Here is a 20,031-nt window from a genome sequence, read left to right on the forward strand (position 1 = left end):
GTCTCATCAGGACAGAAGCCCTTCTTGTTTGACTGCAGTAAACCAACCTGACCCCTCCTGCTTACCGTCTCAATCCACAGCTGGGAACAGATGGTAACCAGAGCGGGCCTCTATATAGTTTTGAAAAGGTCACCAGCAGTGACTGAATGGGTAATAAATGTTTAACGCTAGGTCTCATTACTTGTGGTTTAGACTCTGGTTTTAAGTGCCCGTAGAGTGGTTCTTTAATTAATACTGATGGAAGTTAAGTGTCCAATTATGAATCTGAGACAACAGAAGCACGTTATTTATAGGTATGTCTGTTGTCCTTGTGTTCTTCTTTAATAAGACATGTAAGAATCATAACAAGGGTATGAGGTCCACGCTGTACCCAAGTGCACAACACTCACGTTTTTGCCCGTTAGTAGCATTTGGCTTGATTCGCAAATTGCTGGAGTCATGAGGGATCTTTTCAACACCCTTCTCATCGACACTGCTTTTCTTTCTCAGTTTCTTCTTTGCAAGTGATGTTTTCTCTTGGGGAGTGTCGACAGAACGCTTGTCAGAAGTCACTGAGCCTTTCGCTTTGCGCTGCTTCGCGCCTTTGAGCCCCTGCCGTTTGAAGTACGCAGCCCCTTCCGTCAGCTCCTTCCAGGTGTAATTCAGGACGTTTCCCAGCCCACGTGGGAAAGAACCTTCCTCGCACCCCTGGCACTCTTGAAGCACCTGTCCCAGTTCAAGGAGGAGCCGGGGAGCCGCCTGCTTGTACTCCTCCAGCAGGCTGATTTCTTCTGACAGCTCGTCCTGCGGGGCAGCAGGTGGAGCCTCTGCGTATTTCTCGCCGTCGTTCTCGGCACCTTGGTCATCGAGGAAAGTGTCGCGCTTTTCCCTCTTTTCACTTTTCCCCATCCCTTCTTCGGGCAACGCATCGTCATTACGTGCCGATTCGCCCTCGGACAGCGGCTTTTTGCCCGTGCTGCTCCGCATGGATAAGGAAACATACATTTAGACCACAAATGTACCCATCTACTGCTTAATTGCGAAACTGGGTAGCCTAACTTGTAAAAAAAAATGTTCAAATCCGTACCTTTTGTTAGCTGATTCCAAGAACGGGTTGATGGCAAAGATGTTCAAACAAGGTGATCTGTAGTCTAACTTTCTTGAACGCTGACAACGTCTTCCTGATGGCTAAACATTCAAGGATTTGAGGCGGATTAGTGATTATTTACCTAGGTCGATTATCTTACTGTCAATGTCGATATGCCCCAATATTTACCTGATCGAAAAAATAAATTGGTCCGGATCTCAGGGTATCTCCCATGTCCAGTAAATGTTGAATTCAATATGACCGCCCTACAAATAAACACATAACTTTAACGCAGTATTTCCGAGGTAATTATTGTATTTCTCAAACAGAGATGGTTTCAGGCGCGCTTTCATTTTTGTCTTACCCGGAGCTCAGGACCGCTTTTTTCGTTGAAGAGAAGCAGACCGACAATTTCCCTCCTCATCAGATTTCGTATGACCAACTTTATCCATTATCAAAACACAGCTTTGATCCTCCTTAGTTTGCGAATGCCTGTTGCTTGGTTACATTCAGCGTAGCACCGCTGGTGCTACGGTTGGCTGCACAGTCAAAAAGCGCGCACGCCGAACTTTCGCTGCGCGTCCGTCTGGACTTAAAAGCTCCACACGACCACAAATGATGAGTGAGATCTGATGCTTTGGCAGAAATTGCGGCAGGTTTACATCATTCCCCGTGTTAACCACTCAGAACGCGAGATGAGGTGAGGGTCTACACACACATCGGGGTGTTCCACATAGAAAATGCTCATTCGACCCGGCTCCTATCCCATGTCTGCATGTTCTTTATCTGTTCCTCTTATCTTATCTGTCATCTTGGAGAAGGTGCAAAGGAACGTTGAATGGTGTTTCGTGCCTCAAGAACACGTGCTGTACCTGTATTTTTTCCATGTGAAAGATGCGAAATGGTTTTACTGAAATACGCATACACAGAGCTTGCAATGAAATTAAGAGAACACAAGATTAAGATACATTAGCGCCTCGATTGACGGGTGTACGATTTTGGTTCAGAGGAAAGACACAGAAAGAAATATTTAAACCTGCAAGTAATTTAAACAATTTTTAAATAGTTCCATTGTCTTCAGCAACAAAGAAATCGATAAAAGTACTACTTTAATTACAATGTTTGGAACTGTTCAACTGTCGAAAATCTGTCAAAGCAGTAACATTGATTTTTTTTTTCTCTCCTAACATCTCTTAGCATCAGCATTAAGCATAATATTACAATATAAATAACTCTTAGTGCAGTATTCCTGCAATGACAAATAACTACCTTCAGCTGGGGCATGCCGGAGCACCCATTCTTTTTCGTAGAGAAGACGGACTCACCCTTGATTGGTTCAGACGCTAAAATTAAGTTAGGTTTATTGCCAAATCAAGAAATAATGCTAAACAATGCAGAAATCTATGTAATCAGAACAATGGAAAATATAATCTTATACGTGGCAACACATTTGTTGCAGCTGTATCGGAGCGCTGCGTGGACTTTTGAATTTGATTGCGGTACTTGTTAGCGCTCATGTGCTAACTTTTTAAGTTGCTTTGGATAAGAGCGCCTGCTGAATGACTACACTGAAAATGAAATACTCAAGTGTGACAGGTATTAAAAATACACAGCAAAATACAAAATACCCAAAGATAACATATCATCTACAAAATACTGGTTTAAAAAGGTTACCCTGATACGTCAGGAACTTTGATTCTTAACTCTTAAAAGGCGCCATAACAAATTTCCCTCCATTATGGGCACGTGAGGACGCAATAACGAACAATACACAGCACATCTGATTGTATGCACATTTAAATACATTTTTAAAGATGGAGTCATCTTAACTAGTCATCGCAAAACACTATAATATATTAAAAAGATAATGATGTTAGCTGATATACTATTGACATAGTGTATATGATGTGTAATGTTAGCTTAATAGGTAAGTTACCTCTGACATCTGAAGAAAAATAATTTAAAAAAATGAGTGCTTACCTTTAGCTTCAAATGTTTGTTTTTTTTTTTCATAATTTCCATTTCATTATTTTTACCTTCAGCATAACAATAAACTCTTGTCCCGAGGTGGAAAAGCTGAATGTTTTATCCAAGGTGAATCTATCTGAGCTTCAACTCAGAAATACAAAGTCAGCGCCGTCGTAGCGGTGTCATCGTTCATTGGACGAACGGAGTCTTGTCGTTCATTGGGTGAGGAAGCGGAGGTGGGCGGGGCTTCAGCGGGCTCTAGCATAGCGATGACCGCGCACAGTTCCACCCAATGCCGGCTTGCTATTCACATCCACCCAATGCAGTCTTGCTATTTACATCCAGTGGATTAGAGAGAGACATCACACGCAAAACATCTACGAACCCTCCTCTGATTGGGTATTTTTCAGAAGACCAATGCTTGCCAGCGTTATTTTACAGTGGTTTGCGGAAGACGTGGCGGCCCCAGCGCGAAGCTGCAACTGAAGTAGACAGAACGGAGTGAATGGAAACTTTCAGTGCAACTAGCTAGCTGTTGATCCGCCGCAAGAATGATCTCTCTAACGGATTCACAGAGTAAGACCTCCCGATTTTATTCAATAAATGTTCTCAGGTCTTGCCGCGATTTCCTTCAGTGTGGTATGGCCGCAATGACACGAACAGCGCGATAAGTGACAAGCTATTTACAAGTAGCAAGGCCTGTGGCTAGCAATGAAGTAGTTAGGCGAGCAACCTCGGCTTTTTGCCGATTTAAAGCCAGGGTTGATTGATGTCAGTTATTCTGGAAATATTCATCTTTTGCCGAGTATGATATTTGATGGCCCGCTAGCTAATTATGCTGTGGTGTTCCTTAGTTAGCCAGAGCTAAAATTCATTTCGGTATAGGTAACCGGCATCGCAGGTTGCTGCTTGCTGTATTTCCTGGCAACAAATGTTATTCAAGCCCCACAGAATGAAAGTCTGTCATAAGAGTAGTCTAGATTGTTGAATGGCTCCGGACGGATATCAGCAAACATATGCTTGCAAGATACTGTACGTTACAGACCATTAAAATCTAAGGAAACATTTTAATTTAAGACATGCATTAACCCATAGCATTGTAGAAATGTTCCCGACATTACATCATGATGAGTGATGAGTATTCATCATTTTACAGGCTGTCAAAGTGGATTTGTAGTTCATTACTCTACATCAGCACGCTGCCAATGTGTAATTGCTTTTTGATGTTTTTATACGTAGCCTACATACTTGCAAAATAAAACACAAAGCAACATCTGTTATACACGCAATTTGGCATATCAATTCTTACAAAAATCAGCAGATTAAACCTGTGCTGCTAAATTAGTATCGCTACATAAGTATCTACACCTTGGGGTCATCTTATCCAAGGCTGCCGAAATCATCAAGGTATTAATCTACCAGATGTATCGCATAATCGCAATAGCTTCCCTCACAGCCTTACTAATAAACGCTTGGCGAACATTAGCAAACGATAACAAAGATTCCCAGGCCAGGTGATGGTGCTGTGGATCGTTCAGTAATGTATGGTTACGTTTCCACAGTGTGATTAAACAAAGAGGGAAAACGCTGTTAAGCAATTTCAGACGTTTGATTTGGAGTACCTGGGAAAGTTGTGCCCTAGGAATTGACAGGTGTACGTACATTTTTTTTTATCAGACACCCTACAGTGGGTCAGACCAGCACGGCGCTTCCAGTGTTAAGCACATGTCGAGCAATGGGCGTGGTTGGGTGTTCGGCACTGTGTGATATAGCTATGCCTGGCGGCCAAATAGTTTTAACTTTTTTAACTTCTAAGGCAGTTCTTTGAACAATGAGTAAAAAGCAGAGGCTGCCGCTGAAATCGTTGTAACCTCTCTCCCACTGTACAGCCAGAACCAGGGTGACTCAGGTCCCCGCTGACTTTCCATTACGTGGAGCGAAGCCAGCGCTAACAGTGTCAGTCGTGCCCCGCCAGCTGTCTGCTGCTGGCCTGCTTACAGCTGGTTGCAGGCATCAGTTACCATAAGGCTGTTGAGGATAGAGTGTTACAGGTTTTTGTCTAAATGTTGCATTACCTTGTGCGTCTGACACCTCAGCTGTTGTAAATTGGTATGTTTTGTCAGGCATTCATTCTTGTCCTCTCTGAAAATACAGGTATTTGATAGCTGTCAATAGCAACACTAGCTTTACATGTCAGGAGGCACGATTAAGTTGCACTAACCTTGCAAGTGTTAACACTGTGCTATAAGTGACTATTTGTTGACTTTTGTTAGTGAAGCATAAGCTTAAGAACTAACATACGTACATTTTTTTTGCTGCTCATGATTATTTGGTGGCATGAATTTATTGCTGTGACATACTGGGATGCGAGTGCTACAATGGAAAAGCACCAGAGTGCCATCGTCCGGCTCGGTTTGGCTCAGCCCAGTTCAGCACCATTCTGTCAAAGGAAAGGGCTTCTGTGAGGCTCACAGTACACACACATTTACAGTGCCAAGAAAAAAAAAAGATCGTGAAATGCTGAAGTCCTTTTTTATGTACTTCAGGTGCTATTCCTAAAATAAGAACAAGGATAAAGAGCAAGTGATGTGGAAAAAGCCAGTCAGACACTTGCAGCCAAAGGTGTTAGTGCTGCTTGAAGCGCTTCCACTCGCCTGCCTTTTCGTGTATGTGCCAGTGTGTGAGGCAACCCAGTTTGAGTTTGAAGTCTCCCATTGAATCATTGATCATCTTTGGAACTAGCTACAGCCACTTCTAATGTGCTTGTTTTTTTTTTGTTTTTTTTTTTAAGTGAGGTCGCTCACCAGATCTGTGCGTTAACTCATTATCCTGTGACTGAGGGAGATGTGCCGACTCTTAGTCTTTTGTTACTTTGAACTGGAGAGTCCACAAAACACTGTGGTAAATGATGATGACACTATGCAGATTGAGCGCACAGCCCTTGCGTTGGCTACAGGTGATTCGTGCACCTGATCGTGCTACCTTGTTAGAAGTAGGCAGTGTTAAAAGGTGCTCTTTGGCGATGGTGTTTTAAAGGTTAACATGCGTGCTTTCACCTGAGTCACTTGGGCTTTGGGCAAACCTGCTGTCATATCTGTAACTGGACAACCTTCTGCTGAGTGCAGTCACTTTGCTATAGAAGCACCACCTGCTCATCTCAGGTATAGGTGATCTACGGCTGAATTTTGCTTTGGCTAAGGTGGGTCAGTGTCTGCAACATTGTTAGCACAGATAGAGGGGTTTGGTGCTTGTCATTACATGATATTGCATATGTGAGCAGAAAGTCTTACATTGTTAAAAGCAGTGCAAAAATTCTTAATGCTTCTTCACTAGACCTAACATGTGCATTGAAGGTATTCAAAATGAATCGTCTAAGCGAAGGTGTATGTCGCTGAACACCGTATAGTGGGAGTGGAGATGACTTCGATGTGTTACAGTAACGCCGTTTGGTTTTGTACCTCAGAAATCGGGATGGGGATAACAGGCTTCGGCGTGTTTTTCCTGTTCTTCGGAATGATCCTGTTCTTCGACAAAGCGCTCCTCGCCATAGGAAACGTGAGTATTGTCGTGTTTTCCGGAACGGTCACGCCCTCTGACCGGCCCGGGATGCTGATGGCTCTCTCGCTCTCTTTCTCCCCCTCTACATGTGCGTGCGTGTGTGTGTGTGTGTGTGTGTGTGTGTGTGTGTGTGTGTGTGTGTGTTTGCATGTCTGCGCATGCGTGTGCAGATTCTGTTCGTGGCAGGCCTGTCCTTTGTCATCGGGCTGGAGCGCACATTCAGGTTTTTCTTCCAGAAGCACAAGATCAAGGCCACCAGCTTCTTCCTGGGGGGCGTGTTCGTGGTGCTGATTGGCTGGCCCATGGTGGGGATGGTCCTGGAGATTTATGGATTCTTCCTCTTGTTCAGGTGACCGGAGGCTCGTGAGAGCAAATATTCATGGGAGATTTAAATGGGAATCATGGGGTGTGTGGTTGAGTAAGTAATGTAATTTAGCAAGTCAGAGCCATCTCTTCTAATGCTGAGGTTTGAGCTTTAGGCCAGAATCAGGCAGGGTATATGATAGGAGCAGCTTTTAAATATTGGGACTGCAATGTCATTTACAGAGTTACCAAAAGATTCTAAATTCTAAAGTTTCTTTTTCCTGGATTCCAAAAAACAGAGACAGAAGATGTCAGATCCATAAAAGTGTCATTCTCTTATTTAGTGGTTAGTTCTTGTTAAATAAGCTTACATGGTGAAGCAGTTCCAAAGTTTCAAAGGGTCAGACGTTTTGAAATGCGTCTGGAACGGTGTTGAAATGACAGCATGCTTTTTTGAAAGCTAACCGTCTGAGAGAAACTGCCTGCTGTTGTGTGCAGTATCCAGTGAGGTGGGGGAAGCCTAAACCACATGTAGCTGATAGCACATTGCTGTAAACTCCACCATTTCCCACGTCATGTTGCCGTCTGGTTGCCGTGGTCTTTTTGTCTTCTTTTTGGGTTGCTGTGATCGATTTTGTGTGTTGACTGCTGCTTAAACAGCCGTACCTTCAGGTTTAGAGCTATTGTATAGAATGCATTTCTCTCTCCTTCCTATGAGGGCTTTACAGAGCGGATGTTGGAATCAACAGTTAGGCTGTAGCTCCCTCACTTTGCCTACAAGGTTACATTAGCTCTGTTTAAACCTGTACAGTGAGCACATAGTATCTCATGGATTTTACATGGGAAGTTGTCGGAGGGGGACTGGAATGGGTGCAAGCCTGTTCTGTCCCTCCCGTCTCACTTTATCTCGCTCTCTCTCTGTTTCAGGGGTTTCTTTCCAGTGGTCGTGGGCTTCATCAGAAGGGTGCCCATTCTTGGGTACCTGTTAAATCTCCCAGGAATCAGTGGGGTAAGTGTGTGGACCGAAGTGGGTGTACTGGAGCGCAAATTCTCCCCCCTTCCCTGCTCTGAACACTCCAGAGTAACAGCTGTGCCCCCGGGGCTTCAAAACGTACAGCGCTCACGTGTCAGTCCGGATGGGTTCGCCCGCGTGATCGCCAGCGATCACAGGAGTCTGCCTCAAGCAGATAAACAACAGAAAATCGCTAAAAATGCAGAACTTCCTGCTTGATATGAGAAAACAGAATTTCCAGTTTGACACGATGGAGTCGTGCTGCTAAAGTGCACTGCTACATTTCTGCAATACACTGTCTATCCACCTGGGACTTTAACATCCCTGATGTGCAGGTGATGTACAAAGGTACATCTGTGCATCTTCTTGACACTTCTTATCAAGAGATTGCCAATCATTGCACCACACAAAGCTGTGGTCCCTGGTATTGACTTTAAGTAGGTGAAAGCAAAGTGAACGGAGACCAGACGCCCCCTGGTGTTTTTCCTTTGTCACTGGTGCCTCTGGGCCTTATCTGAGCCTGCGGGGCTGCTTGCTTGAGCTGTTTCCCAGCACCACCATCTGCGCCTTAGCTGAATTATGCTCCTGTCACTCCTCCGGAAGTCACAGCCAAACAGTGGTCTTTTCTCCCCAGGTCTTCCCATTGCATGTTCTTCATTGTGCTTTGTGTGTCCAGAGAGCATGCAGTTCATTCCCCCCCCCACTCCTCTACTCGCGATCTGAGTCACGCCATCTCTCTGTGTCACACCAGTCCTCCTCGGTCACACTGGTCCATGTGTCACGCTGGTCACAGTCCATCTGCTGATTAGAAAGCCTGCCGACTGTCCCCTCAGAAATAGAAAAAACTTCACTTAGCTCATGAGCTCCTGTCAAAATGTTCCTCGCCAGCAAAGGTCACGGTGTCATTAGATGATTTTGCTGTTACATCGTAAAACCACAAAGCTGTGAGTGCTCGCTGATGCACCGTGCATAACCCTCAAAGAGGGGAAAACAATGGAAAAAAAAAAAAAATCAAACTTTATTTAAACTTATTTAAAAAACGCAACAGGAAGCCAGTCTGAGTAAAGCCAGAGCCAAGCGAGCTGCTCAAACGCACACAAACTCCCCGGGCAGCCGCAGTGCTAGCGATGAAGTCACATGTGGCTTATTAAGTAACTGCAAGCTACCAACGCTGACAGCACTTCCAGTCACAGTTAACCTATTTGAAATGAAGGTGATGAAACACAGATCTGTCTAGTGTTAATATGCAAAGTTGGAAAGAGAATGGAGGATCCTCAAACAAACGTTTAACAGTTTATGAACAATTAACAATTTACAATTTAATTGAAGTTGCAAAAGAATCATTGTTAGTCAGTAGTTTTGACTGTCTCCAGTTCTCCTTTGTTTTTTGTTATTTGTTTTTTAACTTGTTCTGACTCCAGATGATCCTTGCAGGGAAGTGAAAGGTAAATCTTCATCTCATACTCTGTCTCCGATTTCCTCTTCCTCAGATTGTGGATAAAGTCGGAGAGAGCAACAACATGGTATAACAGTGACCACATTTTTTCAGTTTTGTTATGAGAAGATCTCTTTATATTATTTATATTGGGTTTCCTGAAACAGTCATGTCCCCGCTTGGGGGGGGGGTCTCCCTTGATCCCGAGGCCTCCGCTGTCAGAACTTCACTCGGACCTCTTTTCCGTTGGAAGGAAGACTTTTGCTTCTATTTATTTCTTTTCATTTTTGCGCCGCGGCAGCTGCTTCCGTAGCGAGGAGGGACCATGACTGGTTGCCATGGGGACGTCTGGACGAATGAACTGTGAGCCGAGGGCCGAGGCGTACGTTCAGTGAAGCTTCGCACACGCACACACATGTACACACTGCCCACAGAGGGATGTGGGACCGAATGGGCAAGACGAACCAGGCCAAATCTTCCAGGTGTCGGGATTTCTATTGGATGAGCCTGGAACGGGAAAGGCTCCAATTGGTCACTGGACATGTGGGAGGGGTCTGGATGCTGTTACTGTGGTCATACTTATCTGTGGTTGTGCTTGTCATTCCCTATTGATTTGGAGACAGTTACATTTCTGTAATTGCATACTGACACGACATGGGTCACTAGTTTGGCTGAATATTTGAGTTCCCAATGTGGCACCGGGAGTCCCTTCGGTTGCTTGAAACAAAACCGCACACAGACACTCCTGTACCATGAGCTCAGTGCAAAAGGTATGACTGCATTCTGCATTTTTAAAATATACGAAACTTTTACATGTGTAAAGTACTGACAGACTGGGGAGAGGAAAAAAAGTGTAACAAATGAAGCTACTTTGTGTTACTGTATGTTTTGTAAATACACATTTGAAAAGAAAGTGTAATGTGTTTTTTTTTTTTTTTTCCAGACAATCTCAATAAACACTACTGATCTGACTCAATCGGTCTGTGAGGTTTTTCAGTCACTTAAAAAATAAAGACTTGCTAAGTAACAGCACTCTGATTTTCAGAAGTGAGTCCAAGATAGTCACTGATACTTAGAGTAGGCCATGTCCTCCATTCACAAGTCAAACCCATGCACGCTTACTATATCTTAACTAGTAATCTTAGAGCATCTATTGTCTCTTCAGCTCTCCCTTATAAGGACACTTAAACAACACATAGGCTGTGCTGCTTTTTGTCACCTCTGACCTTGTGCTGGTAGTTCTCATGGTTAGAATTCCTCTTGACCCAAGTCAACAAATCGTAAATAAAAACTGTTAAATAAAGTTTGCTTTCCACGCCACTTCATAATCAAGTCAAAAGTCTGGCATGACCACCTATGATATTGCATTAGGGGCTTTAGGAAAGCTACTTATTTGAATTAGCTATGTTGTCTGCAACATCTACTAGGGAGATGGTGAAGATGACAAGAATGATTGGAGTTTTTTCTTAGTAACAAGCGTGTTACTTGGACAGATATTGATGTTTTGCAACAATTTATCAGTGTTAACCAAATTGGATAAATTGTCTCTGAGGAGAATCTCCAAGAGTGATATCAACCATACAAAACATAAATCCAGACTTTTACCCTGGTGTGTGAATTCTGGGTTTGTCCTCTTGGGCTTATCTCCTGTAATGGGTCAATAAATAATGTAGCCATCATAAAAGAAATATGAGTTCTGGAAAGTGCGTTTGATCATCAGAGCTTCTGAGCTTTTGAAATTGCAATCTGTCTCCACCGAACCTTGTCAAGTTTTAATTCTAAAATAATCAATGTGGACATATTGCCCCCTGCTGGCCAAAAGAAATCCTGTGACTACTCCACCCACAGTACCTGTGTGATGCCAAACACTAAGAATGGACTGTAGAAATTGTGCAATATACAGAAGCTACTTTGTCATCTTCTGTGGAGACACATTTTACAGCAGGCAGTGGAGCTGTGGGTCTCTGTTATTCTCCCAGAGCAGCCCGCTGCAGCTCAGAGTCTGATCCACCGGATCTGCCATATGTTATCACTTCTATTCTAATTACAATGAATAAGATGGAACATCTCTGAAATACCTCCTGTCACCATAAGGTGCCTGCTTCTAACACATTTAAAAAATACCTGTCTTCACCCACTATAATGTCCTGTGCACAAAATCGAACCGCAGGTGCTGTTGTGAGGTGTGATTGCTTCCTGCATATGGCATGTGGGGCAGTGGAAGATTACCAGGTACTGCAGGGATGTTTCCCGGGTTTAGGAAACCCCTGCAGAGAGGAAGTTACCATCCCCAATGTTAGTGTCCTCTTCACTATACAGAGGCGCATCTAGAGAGGCATGGTGAGAAGCAATTCCTTCCACAGAGTTGAGGATTGAAAGGGACTGCGGTGGAACCTCACAGGGGGGGTACGGTGAGGAGGAGTGACAGAAACGCATAGGGCACTGGAAATGGAAGAGAGGGAAGAGGGGGGCCAATGGCATTGCAGGCTCTGTTCATACAGACGTCCCGTACAGAGTCTAGTCAGCGGCAGGATGACAACGCACACAATACCCCCTGCTTTGGCGCAGCGCGGAAAAATCCTCAGTTGTGGTCAGTTCATACACCCGAACACCTTTTACCTCAGTTCAAATACCTGAGATACCGAGCCTTACCACCAGGGGGCAGCCTGGTCCAACAGACGCGCTTCTGGAAACCCAGTTCACGTGCAGCGACACCAGACAGCCGCGGAGAACAGTCACCTGCCCTGAAGTCAGTCTGAAGTGGGAGCAGAGCACTGGCAGGGCTGGGCTGAGAGGAAGCCGGCTTCTCTCAAGAGGAAACAAACGCTTCTCACACAAATCTAGCAATAGGCTAACAGTCACCACAGCAGACTTACAAATGTATCTGTTTAAACACTTAATGTACACATGAGGATTTTGCTATTGCACTGACCTTTGCAGGGATTCAAACCCTGAGTTCCGATCATTGGACCACTGAGTTCTATTAGAACCGGAATGGCAGTTCCCAATTTCACAGAGGAAGAACAGACATTCCAATTGTAATTGAATTCAGCGGTGAAGTGGTCTGAACATGAGCGCTGAGGTCACCCTATGGCTCATTATGTCACTTGTGGAACAGTACTGTCAGCAGACCAAGAACACAAAGTTTGTATGAGCACCGTTTGCGTCATTAAAACTATTGCACAATATACGACTGTCCTAATACAGAAAACTATTACTGGATGAGACACACTGAATTATGCTCGCACTCTACCTTGAAGATTCTGAGGTTTTACTGGAAATAGACGGTTTTCAATGAGAGCTTTGTGGCCGAGCTTGCGGTCTTTGACACTAGACCTGGCTGTGAGCTGAAGCAAAGATTCACTGCTTTGACACTTTCGAAATGACTGTGTGAATACGTCAGTAACCATTGTACACAAGTCCACTGGTGTGAATTGACTCGCTTTTGCTATGACGAGATTACAACACCAACATTTCGCAGATACAAAAGTTGTAAGTGTAAGATGAGGCTTTTCCTCCAGAGCAGAGGTAATCTGGAAGAAGAACACAGAGAGATGGATACACTGAGCTGAGATCAGGGAAAGCATGACGAAAGATCTGGCAGAAGAACAAAGAGAGACAGGTACGCTGAGCTGAGATCAGCAAAAGAATGACGCAAGCCCCTGTGGGAAATAAAGGAAAGTCAGAGAAGGGGAGTAGAGTGAGAAGGTACATTCAGACAGCCCCATGACACTGGAAATCAGTGTAAGTTTAAGTAAATATTAGAGGGAACACGGCCCAAATTTTACACATCCGGTATGTGTTAATCACATCACAAATCAGGCATGAAGCGATATGCTTACTATGGACTCAACTTATCATACAACACACCCAGATCCTGCAAGATAACAGGTCTTTATTTTGTCCATTTACATATTCAAGTGATCAAATCTCATGAATATATGTAGTTTTATATAAAGATAAATTCTAGTAAAACATACATAGCAACAAGAATCAAAATTACTATACAGCACTGATATTTCTTAGATTTTTTTTCTCCACTAGTTTGTCAAACTGTACAAACACTTTGTATTTGCGAATACAATCGTTTCACATTGGAAAAATTGCACCTGTCCACCACAAATAAACATGTCCCCATCAGTCATCGAAGGAAAGACAAAAACGACACTACGGGTTGCCATGGAGTGAAAAGTCTTCCCCTTATCAAAGTGCATCCTAAAATCACAATACATTTAAAGACTTGCCAAACACAATATTTCATATGGAATGCTTTGTTACATAGCTGCATGTGATTTCAGCAAAAACCCTTCCCTTTAAAACCAATCTCTTAGTTAAAACAAATCTCTCAGATTTAGAAATGACACAATTTTGAGACAACACATTTCTGATAGCATAACCCAGTTCCCTAACAAGGTTAACTCTTCAACCACTGGCTATATTTACCCTATATGTAAACTGGAAATTGATAATTAAATATATTTCCTTTTTTTCCAGAAATGTAAGACATTCTTTGTTTCCTCCTGTAACCAAGACTACAATAAGTTACACTTGAACAATATTTAATACGGAATGCTCTGTTACATAACAGCATGTCTTGTCAACAAAGAAAATATTTCATTTAAACCCTTCTCTGTGCTGATCTCTAATATTTTGAAATATTCTGAGGACAACACATAATGGGTAACCCCCCGCCCTTGAAACCCCCCATACATACTGAGTTAAATCCTCTCAACTAATACAATTAACTACCCATTCTGTAAACTGGCAACCCATAACTATAAATATCCTTCCTGAACAATTTCAGAAATATAAGACACATTTTATTTGAATCTGCCACTCCCCCACCCACCCATCCCCCCCCTTCCCATAACAAAGGCTACATTAATTTCCACCTGAATTATACATCACATTTCATGGTCGAAAGCTCCGTAATTCACTGCCTTTAACAGAAGTTTAAACAGACACTTTGACAGCGTGATATCCCGGTCCTTGAGAGAGGGGTCTGAAAACAGCGAGGCGACATGAGTCATTGGGCGGGTTATACGACGAGGTTAACTACCGACTCGGCAGCGTCTATTCACACGGGTCACCAAAGATAATGCGCATAATTTCACCTCGGCCTTATCGTGTCACCGACCACTTACACACCGGCTAGACCCTAGACTACGCGTACTTACCGAGGTGTTAACCGGCACAATATGACACCAACTACAGTCTCACCTCATTACCAAATATTTAAACAGGACATTTTAAAGCACAGTATTTCTTTAACATTTAAATACACGTGTATCCCACTTGGCCATTTGAAGTATACTGTAAGTACACGGTTTGATTTGTACGCAAGGCTACCGCGGAAGACAGACAAAATAAACCTGGAAAAAAAAAAACAAGAAATTAGGCTTTTTTTCATGAAAAGAGAGAAAATCTTTCAGCATGTGATTACACATGCAACACCGGTGCGCGGCTAATTTGTAAACATATTGAAAGGAGAGAAGCTGGGACTTCAAAATGGAGTCTTAATCAAGTGCGCTGTGTTCAAAAACGCCTTCTGGGCCTGTGCTCTGCTGAAAAGTCACAGCCCTGAACACAAATGCGCTGTCACGGTGAGGTATAGCTATACAACTAGTGCAACTCTGGCTGGGGGGGGCAGCTGGTAAATGATATTTTGCTTAAACTTATAAAGTGAATGTGATGTTTACTCTGTTAGACTGAACATTCAAAGAGTGTTTTTCCCTTTGTTCTCATGGTCTGACCTCGGGAAGCAGGCAGTAATTAAAAGCTGTTTAATGAGCCCTGCCTGTTGGCTCCATACTTACACAGAGCTCGCACTGGGACCCCTGGCTCCCGGCTGCCCCCTAGTGCTCTCTCCCTGCTGCGGAACAGGCCCCGTCTCAGTGAGATGGGAAAGCGTTTCGTCGTAGCTGAGTGCCCGGTTCGCGTGTGTGTGTCGTTTATATCAAGGCAGAGGTCAAAGGTCAGGGCCACCGGGCTCTGTTCCTGGAGGGCTGCACGGATGCTGGGCTCAGCTTCAAACCCCCGACTGGACTGGACTCACTAAAATGACTTAATTAGCAGCATGCACTTACACCAGAGAATTTCCCAAAGTACATGCAAACAGCGTCGGGCTGCGATTTATTATCTGTGGATACGTAAAAAAGAACAATAAAAAACAATCACTGTGTAGAAGATTGGGCCAGTAGTTGTGCAGTGTAGCATAGTGGCAAGGAGCAGGGCTTGTAACCGAGCACTGTTGCTGTACCCTTCGGCGAGGTGCTTAACCCAGAATTGCCTCAGTAAATATCCAGCTGTAAAAAAACAAACGGACATGTAAAAATTGTCACCTATGTAAGCTGTTCTGGGTAAGAGGGACTGCTAAATGACCATAATGTAATGTAAATGTAATTAACAGGGAAAAAAAAAATACCCAGCATGCACGGCCCTCCAGGAAACGAGTCGGATGAAACTGGTTTAAAATGTCCGGCTTTGGAAAAGTATACAGGAGCTGCCTGACCAGTTCAGCAGGCCTGTGAGAAAACTCTCCCTCCCTTCCACCAAACACTGTGAGTGACAGCATTCTCCCAGTGATGTAAGGAGCTCCAAGGACTCAGAGCTCTGCTGTGTGGACCAAAGGCAGAGCCGTGTCACCGCTAATGTGTACTGTGTGAGTCCCCCCCGATTAGTTCTAATCCACATTAATAAAATACAGACGCTTTTCACCACATGACACAAGAAATCATTGAGATGTCATATTCCAGAGAGCGTATTATACAGCAATATTACATTGCATGGAAAACACAAGATACTTCTGCATGTCATGGATGAATTGTTCAACGTGGGCTTCTTTATGTAGATTTACCAGGATGTAAAAGGATCAAATCCCACTTTAGGTCCTTTTTTGTGTTGTGCATTTCTAATCCCGTATCAACATGGCAGTGTGGCACAGTAGGGTACAGGTTTGAATCCCTGTTCTACCCTTGAAGTGGGGTACTTAACCTGAGCTGCTTTGGTAAATACCCAGCTGGATAATCTGATGAAATATTGAACAGTAACTGACTGGATGTAACACTGAGGAGGCTGAGTGATCACATTATGGCGTGCATAATGCTTGCCCAGTGACGTCCCTGGGGGATGAAGACCCCGTCGATTTAAAATGTTGCTACAGTGTAACGTAAGCGTTGTGAGAATGTTATGTGTTAGCTGGCTGGGCGAGGGCGTTCCGATTACCGTGGCTTGTGGGGTGGGGGGGGTGGGGGGGGGGAGTGTGAGAGCCCTCTGGAATATGATCAAGGGTAACCCGATTGTGAGGCGAACAGTAGAGAGGTGTTGTGCGAGGTCACCAGAAGGTCGCTGCCTGCTCCCAGAAGGCCTTGGGCTGAGGCAGAGAGGCCACGGTGGGGGCGGGATGGTAGGGGGGGTGGGGAGGAGAGGGGGGGAGAGGGGGGCGGCGTCACTCCACGTCGGAGGCGTCGTTGTCGGACAGGTGGTAGTTGCTCCCCTTGACGCGGATGTACTCGATCTGCCGGCCCTCGTCGGCGTCGGAGGCGCCGCAGGAGCACAGCCGGCTCTCGAACAGCGACTCGATCTCCTCCAGCCGCCGGCCCTTGGTCTCCGGCAGGCAGCCGTAGATGAAGAGGAAGCCCAGCAGGGCCAGGCCGGAGTAGAGGAAGAACGCACCTGCGAGGAGACAGAGACCGCTGCCGGGTCAGGCACAGCACTCACTTCAGTATGAATGGTACTGTTGCACATATACTGTACTGTGACTGGTTATTTCGAGTTAACCCCCTTTTATTGCATATTGGCTACGTGCATGATCTGTTTCACCGCATAGTCTGTAACTGATTTCCTTTTGGTCAGTTTAAATCACTGAATTCACTTACTCCTCCATTCAGTGTGCTCTGTGTATGACTTATATGTATATATAATGCATACATATATATATATCTGCATTATATACTGAAACTAACTCAACCCATGTTAAACACTTAAATTAATTTCACAGAAGAATTAAAGGCCACCAAGGACTATACTCCATATTCCTCTATACTTTCCCATAGAAATACCATTCAACAATTGGAGCTTAAGTGGTCTTCAGAAAGAAACGAACAAGACAAATAAAACAAAGCAACATTAAGTATTTGAAAATGAGCCACAGGGAAAGTGTTTACTTCCATAAACACTATCAAGCAGGCCTGAGTCAATAGGAAATCCCCGAGTTTACTTTCAGCAAGCCTTTAAACTGAAGTGATCTTATTGATGTCTGGAGACGCCTGGACTGACAGTCACCCCAGTGAGCATGCTGAGGTGACCGAGGCTGCTAACGAGCCGCCAGCCTGTTGTTCGGGCCGCCTGATTGGGGTCTCCATGGTGACGGCACTAGCGGGACTGACGGGCGCCATACCATAATAGGTGAGGTACTGCGCCACGTGCAGGAAGGTGAGGGAGACCAGGACGTTGAAGGTCCAGTTGACCCCCGCCGAGCAGGCGTTCCCTGTGCTCCGGGCCCACAAGGGGTAGATCTCCGAATTAACCGTCCAAGGCATGGGCCCCATCCCTAAAGAAAGGCAGGCATCACAGGAGATAGGCAATAACAATAAGCACCTCTAAGATCAAGCACATGACATTTATGTCAACAGCAGAAGCCTTCATCCAAACTGACTTACACAGCGTCTGAACTGACTTGAACGCTTTCACTCTGGCACAGCTCAGGGCCACTCACCTGGGGCGAAGAAGGCCAGGTAGAGAATGAGCCCCAGGAGGACGATCCAGGAGTAGGAGGTGGGGCAGTAGTTGTAGGCCCAGTATGTTCCGTCTTTGGTCTGGGTGGCGTTGGAGCACCTGCCGGGGGCCACAACATGTCAGAGCTGAACTTATTACATGCATTGCATGGACTGACTAGGCTATTTAATGACTATACTCAGAATATAAGTATGTTTCAACGCTGTAACAACCATTTTTAAGTATCTAAAAGAAAAAACGATATAATAATAAACATGAAACTAGCCTGAAACTGAGCAAGGATAAAGTGGAACAGTGATATGAATGAGTGATTGCAGCTGTCCAGTCTAAGCGAGGTGTTATGTGTTTATTAATGCCCTGCCTGTTTTCAGTGATGGATTAGTATCTTTCTTTGCGCTCGCGGTGTCTGGGCAATGTCCCGTGCTCAGCGGTATGGACGTGTATTAGAAGTGTCGTGTTCCGGGCTGCGGCTCGTCTCTCTCTCTCCGCGTTGAGAGGCGACCTCTCCGCTGCCCGCGCTCAGCGAAGCGACCGCCTCCGGGACACAGTGATAATGAGACTTCAGTGAGAAGCGGTCGGAACAGAGCCGGTGCCACCGAGCAGACACTGCAACCACCCCCCCGAGCGCGCGCAGAACAGCCGAGCAGAAGAGATTAAAGGAGGAGAAGATGAAGTGGGAGAGGAGTACAGGAGAACAGAGGCTGGAGGAGAGAGAGAGGAAGAACAGAGGTATACGGGAACAGAGGCTGACAGAGAGAGGGGGATCAGAGGAGATCAGGAAAACAGAGTCTGAAGGAGAAAGAGAGGGGGATCAGAGGAGATCAGGAAAACAGAGCATGAAGGTGAGAGGAAGAACAGAGGAGTGAAAGAGAGACCAGAGGTGGAAAGAGGGAGGAAAAATAGAGAAGAGTAAAAAAGGGATAAAGGAAGGAGGAGTACAAAGGTGTACAGAGAACAGAGACTGAAGAGGACAGAGAGGGAGAACAGGAGAGAGCTGGAGAACAGAGTTGGGATGAGAGAGAGAGAACAGGAGAACAGGAGAGAGCTGGAGAACAGAGTTTGGATGAGAGAGAGAGAACAGGAGAACAGGAGAGAACTGGAGAACAGAGTTTGACAGAGAGAGAGAGAACAGGAGAACAGGAGAGAACTGGAGAACAGAGTTTGAATGAGAGAGAGAGAACAGGAGAACAGGAGAAGAGAGGCTAGAGGAAAGAGGGAGAACATAAGACAGGATGAAGGAGAAGGAAGCTTGCAGAGGAGGGCAGCGGAACAGGGCAAAGGGAACAGGCAGAGAGAGAAGAGGACGCGGCCCCTCACCTCCCCCAGGCCGCCTGCCCCGTGTAGGCCGGGCTGATGGGGACGCAGGAGGTGGCGAACACAGAGCTGCTGTTCTCACGGTAACAGAACCCGCAGGCCGGGTCCAGCATGCAGGGCTCACATGACCTGGAGGTGGGCGGAGACATGGGTCAGGGGAGGGGGGGGAGGGGTGGGGGGGGTCAGGTGACGCACTAGCACAAAGATGCACTTTTCTTCACATAAAATTTCAAATTCCTCAAACACCTGTGCAGCTTTTAAAGGTGACCATTTTAAAGTTACGTACAAAAAAAACAGGACGTTATGAAAAGAACCATCCTACGCTGATGGTGCCTGTATGAATGTGACATAGTGGGGGGGTATGAGACTCTCACCCGTATCGGGAGCAGGTGGAGTTGGGTGTGGATGGGTCACTTGGGTGGAGGGTCACGGGAGGCGTGTGCTGGGCAGACAGAAGGAACCCGACGGCCAGGAGGGTCAGACTCAGTCCGGTACCTGAGAGAAAGCACAGCTCAGCCTCTAATGTAAGCCACAAACCACCACCTATCCCCCACGGTGCAGAGCTCAAACATTATATTACATTACAGTCATTTAGCAGATGCTCTTACAGACTTATATTGGTTACAACTTTTACATGTT

At 45.2% G+C, this 20,031-nt stretch overlaps 2 protein-coding genes across 3 annotated transcripts in view; one reads left to right on the forward strand and one right to left on the reverse strand.

Moving 5' to 3' along the window:
• The first annotated feature begins 3,418 nt into the window (after positions 1 to 3,418).
• On the forward strand, positions 3,419 to 10,180 carry LOC118771965 (vesicle transport protein GOT1B-like). The gene is made up of 5 exons (XM_036520165.1): positions 3,419 to 3,610; positions 6,498 to 6,589; positions 6,763 to 6,941; positions 7,823 to 7,904; positions 9,398 to 10,180. Exons 1-5 carry the CDS (start codon positions 3,586 to 3,588, stop codon positions 9,434 to 9,436), a joined length of 417 nt encoding a protein of 138 aa, XP_036376058.1. The 5' UTR covers positions 3,419 to 3,585; the 3' UTR covers positions 9,437 to 10,180.
• A 6,584-nt stretch (positions 10,181 to 16,764) lies between these two features.
• LOC118772052 (proton myo-inositol cotransporter-like) overlaps positions 16,765 to 20,031 on the reverse strand; it is a 60,086-nt gene continuing 56,819 nt past the window's right edge. For both annotated transcript variants that reach the window (XM_036520294.1, XM_036520291.1), the window contains 5 exons: positions 19,767 to 19,887; positions 19,396 to 19,521; positions 18,059 to 18,177; positions 17,741 to 17,893; positions 16,765 to 17,016 (listed from right to left, as the gene is read on the reverse strand). In XM_036520294.1, the coding sequence (XP_036376187.1) occupies positions 16,790 to 17,016; positions 17,741 to 17,893; positions 18,059 to 18,177; positions 19,396 to 19,521; positions 19,767 to 19,887 (746 nt within the window). In that variant the 3' untranslated portion in view covers positions 16,765 to 16,789. The remainder of the gene's footprint in view (positions 17,017 to 17,740; positions 17,894 to 18,058; positions 18,178 to 19,395; positions 19,522 to 19,766; positions 19,888 to 20,031) is intronic.

The sequence above is a fragment of the Megalops cyprinoides genome, chromosome 25, assembly GCF_013368585.1.
Source record: "Megalops cyprinoides isolate fMegCyp1 chromosome 25, fMegCyp1.pri, whole genome shotgun sequence".
Classification (NCBI taxonomy): domain Eukaryota; kingdom Metazoa; phylum Chordata; class Actinopteri; order Elopiformes; family Megalopidae; genus Megalops; species Megalops cyprinoides.

What these genes read in the sequence shown, in the direction of transcription:
- LOC118771965 (XM_036520165.1), top strand. Translation starts at nt 3,586, where the DNA reads ATGATCTCTCTAACGGATTCACAGA. An exon ending in CTCTCTAACGGATTCACAGA is followed by an intron (nt 3,611 to 6,497) that starts GTAAGACCTCCC and finishes TTTGTACCTCAG; the next exon opens with AAATCGGGATGGGGATAACA. An exon ending in GGATTCTTCCTCTTGTTCAG is followed by an intron (nt 6,942 to 7,822) that starts GTGACCGGAGGC and finishes TCTCTGTTTCAG; the next exon opens with GGGTTTCTTTCCAGTGGTCG.